The sequence below is a fragment of the Staurois parvus genome, unplaced genomic scaffold (assembly GCF_062004578.1).
Source record: "Staurois parvus isolate SC_StPar_1 unplaced genomic scaffold, SC_StPar_1.0 ptg002753l, whole genome shotgun sequence".
NCBI classification, from domain to species: domain Eukaryota; kingdom Metazoa; phylum Chordata; class Amphibia; order Anura; family Ranidae; genus Staurois; species Staurois parvus.
This window is the reverse complement of record NW_028320549.1, coordinates 1382111-1398995: the sequence shown is the minus strand read 5'-3', so window position 1 is coordinate 1398995 and position 16885 is coordinate 1382111. Positions and strand designations below refer to the sequence as shown.

Sequence of the window (16885 nt, the reverse complement as noted above, 5' to 3'; positions counted from 1 at the left end):
TGGGTAATGTATTAGGAACGTAAGGATGCCCCATCGTTTGATGGAAATAAAAATGATCCTCCTACAGAGGACTGAATTCAAAAACACCCCCGAAACTCAAAGTGAAAAATTATGCAGCAGGCTAGTCCATTTTGCTAAATGTCATATGGTAATTTCAAACGGTACTCAGTAGTTTGTATGGCCCCTTGTATGTATGACTGACAATGGGGCGTGCGTCCGAGATGACGGATGGTGTACTGGGGTAATTCATCCCAGACCTGGCCAGGGTATCACTGAGCTCCTGGACAGTCTGAGGTGCCACCTGATGGCGTCAAATGGACCAAAACATGATATCCCTGAGGTGTTCTATTGGATTTAGGTCAGGCGAGTGTGGGGGCCATTAAATGGTATCAGTTCCTTCATCCTCCAGGAACTGCCTGCATACTCTCTCCACATGAGACCGGGCATTGTCGTACACCAGGGGGAGCCCAGGAGCCACTACACCAGCGTAGGGTCTGACAGTGGGTCCAAGGATTTCATCCCGATACCTAATGGCAGTCAGGGTGCCATTGTCTAGCCTGTAGAGGTCTGTGCATCCCTCCATGGATATGCCTCCCCAGACCATCACTGACCCACCACCAAAACGGTCATGCTGAACTATGTTACAGGCAGCATAACGTTCTCCACGGCTTCTCCAGACACTTTCACATCTGTCACATGTGCTCAGGGTGAACCTGCTCTCATCTGTGAAAAGCACAGGGCGCCAGTGGTGGAATGTAAGGCAGTGAGCACAGGCCCCACTAGAAGAGGTCGGGCCCTCAGGCCACCCTCATGAAGTCTGTTTGATTGGTCAGAGACATTCACACCAGAGGCCTGCTGGAGGTCATTTTGTAGGGCTCTGGCAGTGCTCATCCTGTTCCTCCTTGTACAAAGGAGTCCTTGCACTGGTCCTGCTGATGGGTTAAGGACCTTCTACGGCCCTGTCCAGCTCTCCTAGAGTAACTGCCTGTCTCCTGGAATCTCCTCCATGCTCTTGAGACTGTGCTGGGAGACACGGCAAACCTTCTGGCAAAGGCATGTATTGATTGTGCCCATCCTGGAGGAGTTGGACTGCCTGTGCAACCTCTGTAGGGTCCAGGTATCGCCTCATGCTACCAGTGGTGACACTGACCCTAGCCAAATGCAAAACTAGTGAAAAACAGAAAAGATGAGTAGGAAAAAAAATGTAATTTGCCTCCACCTGTAAAACCATTCCTGTTTTGGGGGTTATATCATTGTTGCCCATCTAGTGCACCTGTTGTTAATTTTATTAACACCAAAGCAGTTAAAACTGATTAACAACCCCCCTCTGCTACTTAACTGACCAGATCTCTCTCTATGCCGATTCAGCTCCTCAACCCCTTCCTATACCACCTTTTATGTAGCTGCCATATGAGAAGCAAAGAGGAACAACTACAGTGTCACTTGAGTGACAGCTCCGGGGTTGCTGACATCACATAGAAGATGGCAGCACCCAGCAGCAATCTCCGGGCTTTTTGACATCTACACAAGGGAGGATTTTACAAGTAAATAACAGGAATAAACTGTGTTAAATACACATATAATCTTATAAGAAGATTTTTATTGAAATCAAACGGTCTGGTAACAGGGTCTTCAAAAACAAAAACATTTTAAACTTAGCGATAACATTTAACCATGCATACACAAGTGGGAGATCCTGCAACGTCATTCCGCTGTTTGGAATCATGTGACCTTTGAGATTGTATAGGAGTCTTGTAAGATGGAGAAGTTCTGTACTGGCAAGTCATTGTTCCCGTTTGTGGCACATGGTCTGTTATTATATGTCAGATATTTTTACATGTAAACATTTGTGGCAGACCATGCTGTAAACATTAACATACAAACATTCTGATTTCAACATTTTTTAAATTGATGTGTCACTTCATAGATCCCCACAGATTCTTTTGCCTTTTCATCATAATCCGTCCAGTCCTACAGGGATAATAAAACAACATTCAGGTCTTGTTTTAATGTAGACAGCAATAATATCAGTATTGACTTTTTCAAGTATTATCTACTCTTTAAAGAGAACTTGTCAATAGAAATCTCTGGAACATAGCGCCTATTGGTCCATAGAAGGGAGCAGTAAAGTCTCACCTGGTTGTGTGCATTTTCCAGGGCTGTTGTAGGTGTGTTTATTTCCATTGCCTGTGTTGTCACCTCCTTTCACTGAAGTTGGGGCAGCACAGTGGCTAAGTGGTTAACACTTCCGTCTAGCAGCACTAGAGTCGTTGGTTCAAATCCCAACCATAGCATTATCTGTGTGCAGTTTGTATGTGCCTGCTTGAGTTTCCTCCGGGTTCTCCGGTTCACTCCACAGTCCAAAGATATGCTAGCTGATAAATTGGCTCTAGTATGTGTATGTATGAATGTCAGTTAAGGACCTTAGATTGTATGATCCTTGAAGCTAAAAGACTGATATGAATGTACAATATATATGTAACTTGACTGTAGTATATACATAGCTGTAATAAATAAGTCCCTTGCATTTTTACAGAACCAGCTAGTACTTTACACAGCCCACCAATCAAAAGAGGGTACAATGAGATATCAGATGGACCAAAATTTGGCAGATTAGTTCTTATTGGTGGATTTCTACTTTATAAGGCTGTGCATAAACAAAATCCCAAATCAATTTCATCCAGGCAGTGCTAGCTAGACCCCTTTAGTTTCCAGTGTCCTTATTTTCTGAATGGCTTGGTACATTGAAAAAGAAACCAAAAAAAAAAAATGTTTAAAAAGCTTGGTTTCCCTCCTCTGCAACAAACACACACACTTATATGGAGAAGCCTGATTAAATTGGCTGCATAAGATATACTAAAACTGAACTCCAGGCAGGTAGTAAAGTGGTATTTACAGATATTTTCACCTACCACACCGCAATTGCATTCATTTGCATCTGCCTGGAATTCAGCTTTCAATTAAAATGGAATTAAAAACTCACTTAAAAAAAAAAAGCCACCGACAGGTAGGGTTTTAAGAACAGAAGGGACCCTAAGCCCCGGTTCACATATATGTGGGCGTGCAGGCCACGGTTTGCACGGGCATGAGAGCCCATTCATTTGAATGGACTCCCCCGCCCTGTGGTCCTTGCACTTCTGAAAATGCAGCTCGCACGGGAACCTCGGTTCCCAGTATGGTTGCGGTTTCCAGTGCGTGCGGCGTGCCATTAGAAGTAATGGCACCAGCCTACAGGTCTGCATTTCTCTGTGCAGGTGGTGTGGCTGCACGGATTTTCGTGTGGATCCGCAGTGGCACCGCCCGCACAGATGTGAACCTAGCCTTATGGTCTCTTCTCTCATAAGGCTTCTCCCTGCCTGGCAGCAGTAATGTACACTGCGTTGCACCTGTGCAGCTCAGAGTACATTTATAGCACCTGTGTGCCGTGATGAAGAGATTTCGCTGTCCATGTGCAGGAGTGATGCATCATGGCCCCATCCATTCAAACAGTCAAAAATCTGGAAGAAGACCAGGAGAAGATGGAAGCATATGAGCACTGACAGCACAGCGCTGGAAGGCTTCCTGACAGGTAAGTCTGCCATAACATGCTAGTACACGGTGCATATCACATTATACAATTTTCCTCCTGGGGGGCATTTAGAAATTTATTGTTAGCATAGTTCTGCTTCAAATTAAACATAATTCCCAGTTCTTCTTATATGAAGAGTAAGCTAGAATCCGACACAAATCATTCATGAATCATTTTCAATAATTATCTGATCTTTTCAATTAGGTAATAAAATTTTAACTATGAAACAGTTAATTGTTTAGAGGTTTTTCCTTGTCTTTTGACCATAAAGTCAACAGATTTATTTTACCTGGATACTATACAGATTCACACAGATCATGTTATTAGGCACGGGCAAAGGATGATGATACAAATAGCTATACTATCCCACCATAGACAGGAGGCTGCAATTTTAATTGCCACTTGCAGAATCTCCTTTACAGTAATTTAGGTTATTCTTTTTCATGCAGCAAGATCATGGCATTTTAGATTAGACTGAAACAATGTACAAAAAAAAGGGTCCATAAAGAGGGCCTATAACCTTCTGTCCAATGGGTCCTTCAACACAGGATTATCCTCTACGGTGACCTTTAGCATCTTGTTAAGAAATTAAATGGGCAAAGTCCTCTACAGGGGCCATCGATTTTTGCATGAAGTTCTCCTCAATAGGATATTGCTGAGCAAAATGGTTTAGAGGAGCAAAAAGCTTTTTAGGGTGAAGCCACAAGTCAACTATGTGAAGTCAATATATGGGAAGGGCTCTATGAGTGAGTTGACTAGGATAGTCTTGACATGTTTGGGCAGTTGTAGAGACCCCATATGGGAGACCTTGGGGGGAGAAAACTCAGGCTGCTTTAATGCTAAACAAGAGCATCAGGGCAGCAAAGGTGTCCTAAATTTGGTTGAAATTTCAAAGTGTCTCATCCTGATCCGATTCCTCAGCAGAGGGGAAATCTTACTTTTCTACTTCAGGCAATGTGTCTGCAGCCAAGGCAAAGTCAGAGACCATCCCAGGAGTGGAGATTAAAGAGGCTTGCTTGTGACCCCTGGTAGCTACGGCCGCTAAAAGGACCAAAATTCTGCCCATGAAATCAGACACTGTGGGGGAAAAAAAATCTTCCTAGATGAGTCAGAGAATAGCTGTGGGTAGAAGGGCCAGCAGAGTTTGCCAGAGGAAGGCAGGGAATCAGTGTGGAGATAACTATTCAAACAGAGGGTATTAGGCCACCAGTATAACAACATGTGGCTCACTCACCAAGATGCCAAGGTGAGCACCCATGCAGGATCCAGTGCCAGAAGCAACATTACAGGCAAACTCTGCATCTTCATCCAAGCAGGGCTTGGGTACAGTCTCCCAAGGCTCAACCAAATAGTCAATCAGAAAGCTACAGCAGAAGCCTCGACTATGGTGCAGCCAGGAATCTTCACAGGAGAATCATCTCAAAGCAAAAAAAAACTCCATTGGAAAGAGGTAAGCAGGGAGTGTGAGGGGTTATATAGGGGATGTCTCCGCGGTTTTATTTTGCCATTGTTCAACCACCTGAAAGTACCAGAAGACAGCATATAACCCATGGATAAAGACTAAAGATCACGTGTTCTGTATGACTAAGAATTATAATTTGCTTTTAGACTCCCTCATTGGCTGGATAATGATAAATGTGCCAGGAAACACCTACCTTTTCTTGCAAGTTAATTTCATTGAAGAGCGTTCCAGTCTCTGCACCTTCAGCAGCAAAGCCTGCCTGCAGGAAGACAAATACATCACCATATGTCTGTGAAGATCCAAGAGAACTGAATAACGGGATTTTTGTTACTCACCCACCGTAAAAATCCCTTTCTCTGAGTTCATTGACGGACACTGCTTCTTTTTTATCCATAACCAAACAGGGTTTTATAGCCCCACCTACAGGAGATTGACACCTTGCAGTAAAAAAAGAAAACTCAACATCTCCTATGAGCAGTCCTCTCTGGGCATAAAACCCCCTCTCTGATATAGGCCTCCAGTCAGTTTTAAGTAGAGTCAAAGGAGAAAGCTCCATAGAGGGGTGGGTGCTGTGTCGGTCAATGAACTCAGAAAAGGGATTTTACGGTAACAAAAAAATCCAGTTTTCTCTTACGTTCATTGACGGACACTGCTGCTTCTTCTTTATCCATAACCAAACAGAGATGTCCCAAAGCAGTGCCACAACGAGGGGCAGAAAAACCAACAAATAGAGAAAAAATCCCAGGGCAACCTGCCAACAATGTGGACCATCTTGAAGGGGCACCCAAGAGTCCTAAACAACTGCCAAAACTACCATCAGAGGATGCCCAACAGATCAACTGTATAACAATGTCAGAAACGAGCAGAGAAGCCCAAATGGCCACAATGTAAACTTGAGACAGATGCTGGATGTCAGAATGCCTAGGAGGAGCTAACTGCCCTGGCGCAGTTACAGGGAAGAGAGGATCTTGCTCGTAATGGCGTGTGCCTGCACAAGCGTCAGCCAAACCAAACCAACAGAAACCAACAGAAAAACCACCAGAAAAAAAAAAGTGGCAGAGGAAGCCTCCATGCCAGTTCTTGGGCCGGCCGTGCCTACATAGAGAATCAGACCTCCGGAAGGCGAGAGGTGTACAGGATCAAGTGAACCAAGCCATGACTGTATAGCCACCTCCTCCAGGTGTGACCATCAAGGACCAATTGAGGAAAGGGCATTGTCACCTTCGGAAAAAAGAAGGGGATGGCCAGTGCAGAAGCAAATAAGGCAGCGTAGAGGACAAAGCTGTCATTCCAAACACCCACTGAGCCAAACTGATCGGGACTAGTAAGGCAATCTTCTGCGAGAGTGGAAGCAAGGGAATATTCTTTCAAAGGCAGGCTACCAAAGAGCCAACAACACCAAATGCAAATCCCATGGTGGCAATGTGCAGCGCACGGGGCACTACATTATGACTCCCTGGACAAATGTGCAAACTAAAGACAGCGTGGCCAAAGGGCGTTGAAAGCACACACAGCCAGAGCAGAAATGTGATCCTGGATGTACTCAACACAAGCTGCTGGTCAACGCCACGTAGAAGGAAACCCAGCACCCAAGCCACCAAGAAGTAGTGATGAGAGAACCTAAACGCTTTGCACCAAACTATATTAGCCCTCTAGGAGCGATGATAAATTGTCGGGGAGATAGACAGACATACGAGTCTTAACATAGTTGGACTCATCGAGTCAAACGACCTCCCATGCTTTGTAAATCTGGCTGTCAATATCCAGGCCGTCAAGGCCAGAGAAAGGGAAAGCAGGGTGGAACACTTCATCCTGAGTTGAAGGTCCTCACAAAGGGGCATTTGCCTGGGAGTGTCCACCACCATGTCAGCGTACCAGAGATGGTGAGGCCAGTTCAGATCCACCAGGATGACTGGGATCCTATTGGCCTCTATATTGCATAGTAGATGAGAAATCAAGCAGAGGGGCGGAAAGACAAACGAGATTGTACTGATCACTCGGCTCACCAGTGCCTTGGTCGCAGGTGCCAAACGCTCCAAAGTTCTTGCCACGGGCTATGGAATTTACTGGTTGAAACAGGACAACAGAAGATCCACATCTGGCGTCCCCCAGCAAAGGTAGAGCTGATGTAACACCTCCAGATGCAGATTACTCGCCGTGATCCAGCGTCTGACAGCCAAGATAATCTACTTGCCAGTTTGTGACCCCTGTAACACGTACAACAGGCCGGAACAAACCTTTCCATTGATCTGAGGGTGTGAGATGCCTCTAGCGCTGCTGCTGCGCCTCTCTTGCCTCCCAAAAGATTGTCATACGCCACCATGGTGGTGTCCTCTGACTGGATCCTGATCGACAGACCCCATAGACGATCATCCAAAGTGTCAGTGATGCCCGAAGCTCCAGGATGGTCAGTCGAGCCTCCTCCGGAGTCCAGTGACCCTGAGCTGAGTCCGATCCCAACACTCTGCCCCAGCCCGATGGCCTGGCATCTGTCGTGACCACAGTCCGTCTAAGAGGAAGGGAAGACTTTACATTCCGTAGAGTCGGAGACTGCAGCAGAGAAGGTAGGCCCTCGTCACATGCTCCATTCAAATCTGACTGTCCGAGGAAGAAGAAGAAGACCCGTTCCAATTGTATAGGATTTTCTTCCGCAGTGTTCACATATGGAACTGGGCATATGGGACTGCTTCAAAGGTAGTCACCATCAAGCCCAAAACCTGCATGCAAAAACATAGGGAGGGCTGATTGCAAGAAAAGAGCTGCCGGATCTTTGACCAAAGGTTCTGTAGTTTGTCCGATGGGAAGAGCACCCCACCCTGCTCTGAACCGAGGACCAGCCCCAGAAACTGTTTAGCCAGTGCCAACATAGACTTTTTGAAAGAGCAAGACGTCCAGGAAACCGATCACAGTAATCCCTTGTTATCCCATAAAAGGTTGGGGCTGGAACCAAGACCTTGATAAACACACAGGGAGTGGAGACCAGCCCGAAGGGCAGAGCTACAAATTGGTAATGCGCGATAGTCATGTGTAGGAAATGCTGATAACGCTCACAGATGGGAATGTGCAGGGAGGTGTCCTTGATGTCTATAGGACCTAGAAAATCCCCCTGGTAAAGGGAGGCCACCAGTGAGTGAACGGACCCCAATATGGGACTTGTGAACTTGCATGAAGGCAAGCAGGTCCTTGAGGTTCAGGATCGGGTGAATCCTGTCCATCTTTGGAACTGGGAACAGACTGGAGCAAAAACCACTGAATCGCTTTGACTTGGCCACCAAAATAGACAGACACTCCTCAAAGGAACGAGACAAAAAAAAAAAAAAAAACCTCCTGAAGACACTAGGCAGAAATGACTGGAGGCCTATAAGAAAGAGGGGGTTTTATACCCAGAGAGGACTGCCCATAGTAGCTGAGTTTTTTCCAGCCTAGTGTCCTACTCCTGTAGGTGGGGGCTATAAAACCTTGTTTGGCTATGGATAAAGAAGAAGCTGTGTCCATCAATGAACGTAAGAGAAAAGTGGTTTGGATAAGCTACGAAATGTATTTACCATTACAGAACATGTCCATTTTAATGTTCTAGCTACTACTAGCTAAAGCTCAATATAAACTGAAATATATATATTATATATCTACTCTTCACCTTTGAAGTGGAACTCCAGAAAAACAACACATGCAATTGATGTGCATGCAATATATTTCAACTCATTTTCCTGCCAAAGGATCTGCAGCTCTGTCCAGCCAGTCCTATGAAACACACATCTTTGCCACACCATACGGCTAGGCACGTGACTCCGATACGGTCTATAACAGCACCATATTGTGTCACCTGCCTGCTTGCAACAGTGAGCCAACATTTTCACACAGCCAATTAAAGTTTACTGCCATAAACACCAAACATTTTTCATCAGCGTATCTAAGAAAATTGGTTTTGTATATCACAAAGCAGATACTGTACATATGTGGGCAAATGTTTAAAGAGTGAATTCATATATGAATTGAGCAGCATAAAAGTATATCCTAATGTTTCTCAGATTATAAATTACTGTAGGTCTTACCTTTTCTCATCTAGTACATGGTTATACCACTATTTTTCCTTTGCAGGATTCTAGATTTTCAAAACAAGTACTTAAAACCCTTGCCCTAGGCAATTCTGGTAACAGGGTGGCAGCGCTGTAAGTCTATGCCGTGGCAACTTTGCCATCTTAGGAGGCACGTTTTCAATGCAAACTCAAAGTGCACCAATAGTATGTTGAGCCTACTTTCCATGGAGGGACCTTCAGGCATCCAGGTACCTGGGGAATGACTGACAGTGCCTGTACAGTTGTTGAAATTAACAGGAGGCGGTACCAGCAAAAAAACAACATGAATGCAAGCTTGTGTTGTATAGAATCAACACAAAGCAGCATTGGAGGTGTAGTCCTGCCCGAGATGGTGATGTGTTCTCTGCACCCGTGGGTAGGATGTGGGTGCACAAATTAGAATCAGCTGCCTGGAAACTGCAGAGCCATGCTTACACGCCAGTAAAAACTTTTTAGCGTGCTTGTGAGCAAAATTTTATGTTGGCCAACCTAATATAATAAAAACTGAAATGAGGGTTTAGTTCTACTTTAACCACTATGCATATCAGACCCGAAGGGCTTGGTATGGATGGGAGGGGGGAGCCCAATGCCTTTTTAAAAAAAATGTTTTAATTGTGGGGCACTGCCGACAATTCTTTTGACATTCAGCTGTCAGGGGGGAACCCCTCTGACAGCTGAAACATGAATGACTGTTTCACTACTGAAATACCGCATGATTTAATAATATACCTCATGTGGTATTTTAGTAATTGAGCGGTATCTTATCACATACTTAGATGCGGTAAGATACTGCTCAGTAAATTGTGCTTGTTCGAAATTCACGGTCGAACCTTCGGTAGCTTTGAATGTTCCAATGTGCACCAAACAAGGGGGTGTTCAGCCTATCACTAGTGCAGAGCAAGAGGAGACAAAGATTTTAAACAGTATAGGCACTTATTTTTAATGTTTTACATAGCTATACCTGCAAGGGGACAGCCTGAAGTCATCTAGCAGGAATTAATTTTCTGACTGAACTTTCACTTTAATATGAGGGGCAGTCAAGTCAAACTAGGAGTTTTGAGTTTATATAATAAAAGAACAAATTTCAAGGAGTGCAAACTACATTTATTTTTCGATATACTCCCCTGCTACATTTATACACTTATCCCACAATTTACCTTATGCCTGGAAAGATTTGTCAGTACGCTGAACATCCTAGAACAGCCTTCTTCACTTTGTCATCATTGTGTTCACCATTCCCACAGAAAGATTCATCTCTTGTGCAATTTCACGACAGGTTATGCATCGATTATCCAGGATCAGGCATTCCACGCACTGAAAGTTCACAGGAATGACTGCTGTGGGCTGGGAACCATCACGGCTGGGATTGTCACTGACGGATGTATGGCCATCTTTGATACACTTGCACCATTCAAATGTCTTACTGCAGCTGAGCGTCTCATAACCGCACTGTGCTTGAAGTCTTCTGTAGATATCCGCGGGGTTTATGCCTTTGTTCACAACAAACTTCATCACCACATGATGTACCATGCATGCACTAACACTGTTGTCTGCCATCTTGATTAATGGTCTCTGGACTGGCCCTCGACATGTGCACTGCCTATCAGTAATGGAACACACTTGCCACTTACTGCTGTGTGTAGTACCGCCTGTCACGACCCGCGGTCGCCACCACTAACAGGGCGACAATTGCACGACCGCGACTAACAGTAATACGTCACGCCCACAGCATCAGACCCCAGACCTTCTCACCAAACTCGTGACCGAAGGACCGGCCGATCCAAAACCGCGGTGTGACGCGCATAACAAGGCCCCACCCAGCTGCACCCTACACAGCGATTGCCCAGCTAATGGTTTACAATCTGTGCCTGCAGCCTGAATGCGCTTGTTACTGGGTCGGGTTAATTACGCAACTAACCCTCTACTGCCACCAGCACCGTTATCAAATATACACTATAATGATTGAAATATTGATCTATATAGCACGGCCCGCGGACCTGCTATACAGAGATATAACAAACAGTAGCGTCTCTTCAAAGGCAGGGATTCGTGAATTGCAAGTAAGCGCTTAGAAACAGTTTAACACTTTCAGAAAGAAAGATTTATTTCTAACAGGGTCAAAACAGGTGCGATAAAATATTTACAAAGAGATGTCACAAAAATATATATATATGTATATAAAGACACAGCAAAGAGATAATTAGGAAGAAGATTACAGGGTTAAGTTACTTGCCCATATGCCTGGGTTTGCAGATCCAAGTGCAGAGCAGAAAGGTTCTTTGATCTCCTCTGTTACGATGTTGCTGGGAGATCTCTGTGTGACACAAACTCTAGCTCACTTGTCTCTCTTAAGAGTCCCTCTCAAAGGGGAGGGGGGCTCTTACTACACGTTTTGGGAGTGGTCAGTGGGAAACTGAATTAACTATAGCTTCATAATACATGACATGAAACATACGGTTCACCTGAGGAATGTTCAATTACTCTGGTCAGTTTGATAATGTGTGGACTTACGCCGTCTTGGGTCAATGCTTCCCAGCCCTCTGAGAAATGCGGTCTTATCAGACAAAGGTGAGAAAGGTGATAGTTTTCCCAGCCTGCTGACCCCACCAGGAATGTTTCTCCTGGGCTGACCCCCACCATCTGTCAGGAAATAACGTTGGTCTCTCAGGAAGGGAAAGGGGGAATGTGAGGAATGATTGAGAAATACCTCAAATAACAGAAAAGAACAAGAAAAAGAAGAACTCCGCTTCCACTCTGATGAGCAGGTTTGCTACACCGCCATGTTAGCATCCCTTTTTATACCTGTAATATTAAAAGACCCATTCTTGTATGTGTGTTCCTCAATGAAACAAAGGAGGACCATCTAGCGCTCTCCATTTAACAGCATTTATTGAAGATAAGTATACTCACATAACATATAGAAGACAACAAGGTAGGCCAAGCGCAGGAATTAGTATAAACAATGCAATTTATTAGTAACTCACATAACAATCAGTAAAAAAGCTTCTTCTAGAACAATGTCCGCTTCATATGCCCTCACATTGTTGCACTGTACATCAAATACAAAACCTGAACTGTACATGTTGTAGTAATGTTTACTTAATAGACTTTTATAGTGGTGTGTGTGCGTGAGACACAGATTGGTGCTAGCTGGCTCTTAAGTAAGAAAAAAAAAAAACATTTATTGCTGCATGGGGAACTATTATTATTGAGGATTTATATAGTGCCAACAGTTTGCTCAGCGCTTTACAATAGAACGGGAGACAATACAGCAACAATACAGTTCAATACAAGAGGGAAAGGAGGGCCCTGCTCCTTAATATTTCACATTTCAATTTTAGAAATAGATTATTGCCATCTACACACATATACCGGTAAAATATCTATTACCAGGGCTAAATGCATGGGAATCAGACTTGTAAAGGTAAAGTGGATTTTTACACATAGCTTCACAGCTGCCATCTAGCAATTGTTAGAACGCTATGATATGAAAGAGGGAGCCATACAGAACTTACAACATCCTCTGTGCAGTTTCTGTTAGAAGGAATAGCATAAGGAATAGCACGGGTCATTAATAACTAATAGCATTACTACAAAATATTACTACTACTGGACGTAGCACAAAGCATCAGGGTCATCATACCTTGTGCTCCTGTCTAGAATATCTCTTTCCCTATATATTAGTCAGAGGGCTGGAAGCTGTATATGAGCCTCCCTCTTATTATTATTATACAGGATTTATATAGCGCCAACAGTTTGCGCAGCACTTTACAAAATGAAGGTAGACATTACAGTTACAATACAATTTTATACAAGAGGAAACCGAGGGCCCTGCTCATTAGAGCTTACAATCTAAGAGGAAGAGTTGAAAGATACAAAAGGTAATAGCTGTGGGGGGGGGGGGGGGGGGGGGTGAGCTGATGGAGGATATAAATGACTGTTTACTAGGTAGAAGCAGGATAGACTTCTTTAAAGAGAAAGGTATTCAAGGATCGTCTAAAGGTGGATAAATTAGGAGACAGCCAGACAGATTGGGGTAGAGTTCCATAGGATGGGAGAAGCTCGGGAGAAGTCCTGGAGGTGAGCATGGGAGGAGGTGACACAGGAACTAGAGAGCAGAAGGTCTTGGGAGGATTGAAGAGAGCGGTTTGGTTGATATTTTGAGTCCAGGTTGGTGATGTAGCTGGGGGCAGAGTTGTGGTTGGCTTTGTAAGTTGTTAGTATTTTGAATTTTATTCGTTGAGCGAGTGGAAGCCAGTGGAGGGATTGGCAGGAAGACCAGAAAGCCCGGCACTAACATGTTTTCCCATGCCTCTCAAGCAGTGTATACACTCTATAGATAATTCTTAGCTGATTTGTTTACCTGACTCTTTAACTATGGCATGAAGCACACATGGGTGACACATGTCACAGAACTAACACCCACACTATGTAAGCCAATAGATTTCTCACTTGTTTTCCACAATCCCCACTTTACATAATGGACAATAATTGGTTACATCAATGTGACATGGTGATGGAAGAGTGACTAATCAGTAATCTACTAAAGAGATTAGGCCACATTCTGGAAGATCAGCTAAAGGTACACAGAAGCAGCCCCCTCTGTTCTTCACAACACTGGCCTGTGAATGGGTGCAATGAGAGTAACACATGCTGAGCAACTAATTTGATAAAATACACCTACAAGATGTTTGCATCCAGTATGAAATGTCTTTGCTCAAGCAAGCAATAATTCTCCATTGTATGTCCAAATCCTTCATAGCAACGTATAAGGAAGTATGCGATTTTTTGCTAGGAGCAGCACAGACAGTTCTCATTTCAGATGCTAATGTTTGTTGTGCCAAGAAATGAAACCCCCACCTGCATAAAAGTGAAGCTCCTGAAAATCGGTTTTGTTTTGTTTGTAATATTTCTAATGTGTGCTTCCAGCATTTCCTGAATAATGTACAGGAAGTCACATGATGATGATTTACACAATTCAAAACTAAAGTGGAGCATCTGCTTTAAGCAAACAAAACTTTAAAGAACTCCAAATATGCATTTAAATATATAGTTGAAATTTAGGTATGTAAACTGCTTTACCTGCCAAATTATTTGTAATTTTGTTCAGCTATTCTTGCGATTCTCACACCTCTGCCATGCTGCATGGGCAAGCAGATGACACCCTTATTTCCTGTGTTAACTTTGCATCTTCCTGTCAGCTCTCCATATTCAGCCCAATGACCAATAAATGCATCAGCAGCATCACCTCTGTCCAACAACCAGGGCAGTAAAACAGGCAGCACTAATACAAAACCATGAGAACTAGTGTGATCTTCCTGGTTATGTAGTCTGGTTGAGATGTATAAATTAAAGGAGACATACAGGCAAAGCTCTTTTGGCTGTACTTCTCATGTGGGCCACAGGAGTGCAGTTTGTTTTGCACTCCTGTGACCCGTGTGAAGTCCGCTATCAGCTGAAGTCACTCAGCTGATGCAGGCTGGGGAAAGTTCCCGACTTCAAAGTCAGGATCCAGCCCAGAGTCTGGAGCAGCAGCTGGCTCAGGTTCTCAGGAGGGAAGGGAGGGGTGGGTGGAATGAAGGAAGGGGTTGGTGGAAAGAAGAAAAGAAGGAAGGGAGCAGTGGAAGGATGGACTTGAGGAAAGGAGGGGTGGATGGAAGGAAGGAAGAGTGAGTGGAAGGAAGGGAGGTGTGAAAGGAAGGGGGAGGAAGGGAGGGAGGGAGGAAGGAAGGGTGGGTGGGAGCAAGGGGTGGGTGTGAGGGAGGGAGGGTGGAAGGAAGGCAGGGAGGGTGGAAGGAAGGCAGGCAGGCAGAGAGGGAGGGTGGGTGGGTGGGTGTAAGGAAAGAAGGGAGCTAGGGGTGGTAGGACGGAAGGTAGTTCGGTCGGACTAACATGCTCATTCAGGCGCATCAAAGCTGTCGGCTGCTCTGTGTTCAATTTCCCACCCACACATCCTCTGAAGCTGCAGGGGCTGGAGTGTGGGCAGGCACAGGGGGAGGCAGAGCAGATCCAGCTTCTCCTTCTCCTCCCTCTTTCTTCAATGAAACAGCTGGAAGCCACGGGAGAGGAGAAATTGCTTCCAGCTGCTTCATTGAAAGACATACAGGAGATCGCGGCTTGTCACCTCTACATAGATCATATCTGATCGTTCTGTTTCTTTCCTGCTTCCCCCCCCCGCTGTGTGCTCCTCAGTGCCTAGCCCCTCCCCCTATCCACCACACCTATAGGAAACTGGGCACTGAGAAGCAAAACGGGGGTGGGCCAGGAAAGAAATGTAACGATCAGGTATGATCTGTGCAGCGGTGACAAGCAGCGATCTCCTGTATGGCTTTCATTGAAGCAGCTGGAAGCCGGTTCTCCTCTCCCTCCTGTGGCTTTCAACTGCTTCATTGAAAGCCACTCAGGAGATCACTGCTTCTCACAGCCTCCCCTCCCACACACCACTAGTCCCGGCGCTGCTTGCCACCATCTTATTTTCACTCGCCCAATGCAAGCAGCCAAGTGGAAATTTCGAGGACTGTGTATACACACACACCGTGTTTCCCCAAAAATAAGACCAGGTCTTATATTAATTTTTGCTCCAAAGATGCTCTAAGGCTTACTTTAAGGGGATGTGTTATATTTATTAACGTACAACAATCTAGTTATGTCATCTTCGTCTGGAATATCATCATAACTCTCCAGATTCAAACCCTGAATTCCAGCCTGAACTTCTCTCGACTCCAATTCCTGTAGAATAAATGGTCGGCAATCCATTCACAGATGATGTCTTCTAGCTCAGGAAATAATGCCAACCTGATCCACACTTGCGTTTAACATTTCCCTCATCCACCTGTTGACTAAGGTTATTGTACTCTGCTCACTATTTTCGTTCCATGCGGAGATCCAACCTCTTCTATTTGCAGAAAGCCATGAGATTCTTGCCCTGGGAGTCCTCCATGCACTTGATGGAATATCTCTTTTTGCACTCATCTTGTCCACAGTTTGCAGCTTATGATGTGAACAGTGACGTACATAATATATTGCGAAAATACGAGTACAGTACTTTTTAGGCCGATCTTGACAAGGGCTTATTTTTGGGGTACGGCTTATATTACAGAGCAGCCTGCAAATCATGCTAGGGCTGATTTTCGAAGTAGGTCTTATTTTAGGGGAAACACAGTGTGTGTACACACACACACACACACACATATACACATACACACACACATACATACATACATATATAAAATGTGTTGCAGACCATTGTTATTGGCAGTAGGATTTCTGCACCCACTTGCATGCTTTTTTGGTACTTCTACTTTTATGTGCGCATTCTTGCAAACATTTGTTTTGTATAAATAAATATTATATACAAAAAATAATGGGACATTCAAACAATATATACTTTGAATTCTTTATCTACTTCAGTTACCTGTGGCTGAAAGTCTACAGGTTCTAGTCCTCGACACTCGAACTCCACTATAGTCTTAAATTTTTCACTATCTTCAGCCTGAGCAAAACCAAAAACAACAGGATGAAAGTAGAGTTTAGCAGCAGCAGATAGTGGTTTCCATCACGAAATGGAGAAAAGGAAAGCAACATCCTGACACTCAGGTACTCACATTGTACGGGTGCATGGAAGTGCTCAGTATATCTGCATTAAAAAAGAAAAAGGAAATTTACAGTCTTGTTAAAGTTTGCATGTGGCTGAACTCCAGGCAAGCTTCTAGATACAAAATTGAAATACATATGGGAAGAGCTTAAAAGGTTTTAAAATGTTGTGCAGGCAGTTTAGTG

General features: G+C 44.4%; 1 protein-coding gene across 1 annotated transcript in view; it reads right to left on the bottom strand.

The window, feature by feature from the left end:
* Positions 1–1580: 1580 nt before the first annotated feature.
* CZIB (CXXC motif containing zinc binding protein) overlaps positions 1581–16885 on the bottom strand; it is a 38779-nt gene continuing 23474 nt past the window's right edge. The window contains exons 5-8 of the mRNA XM_089666593.1: positions 16711–16742; positions 16521–16598; positions 5224–5289; positions 1581–1971 (exon numbers count right to left, since the gene is read on the bottom strand). Of these exons, the coding sequence (XP_089522719.1) occupies positions 1894–1971; positions 5224–5289; positions 16521–16598; positions 16711–16742 (254 nt within the window). The 3' untranslated portion in view covers positions 1581–1893. The remainder of the gene's footprint in view (positions 1972–5223; positions 5290–16520; positions 16599–16710; positions 16743–16885) is intronic.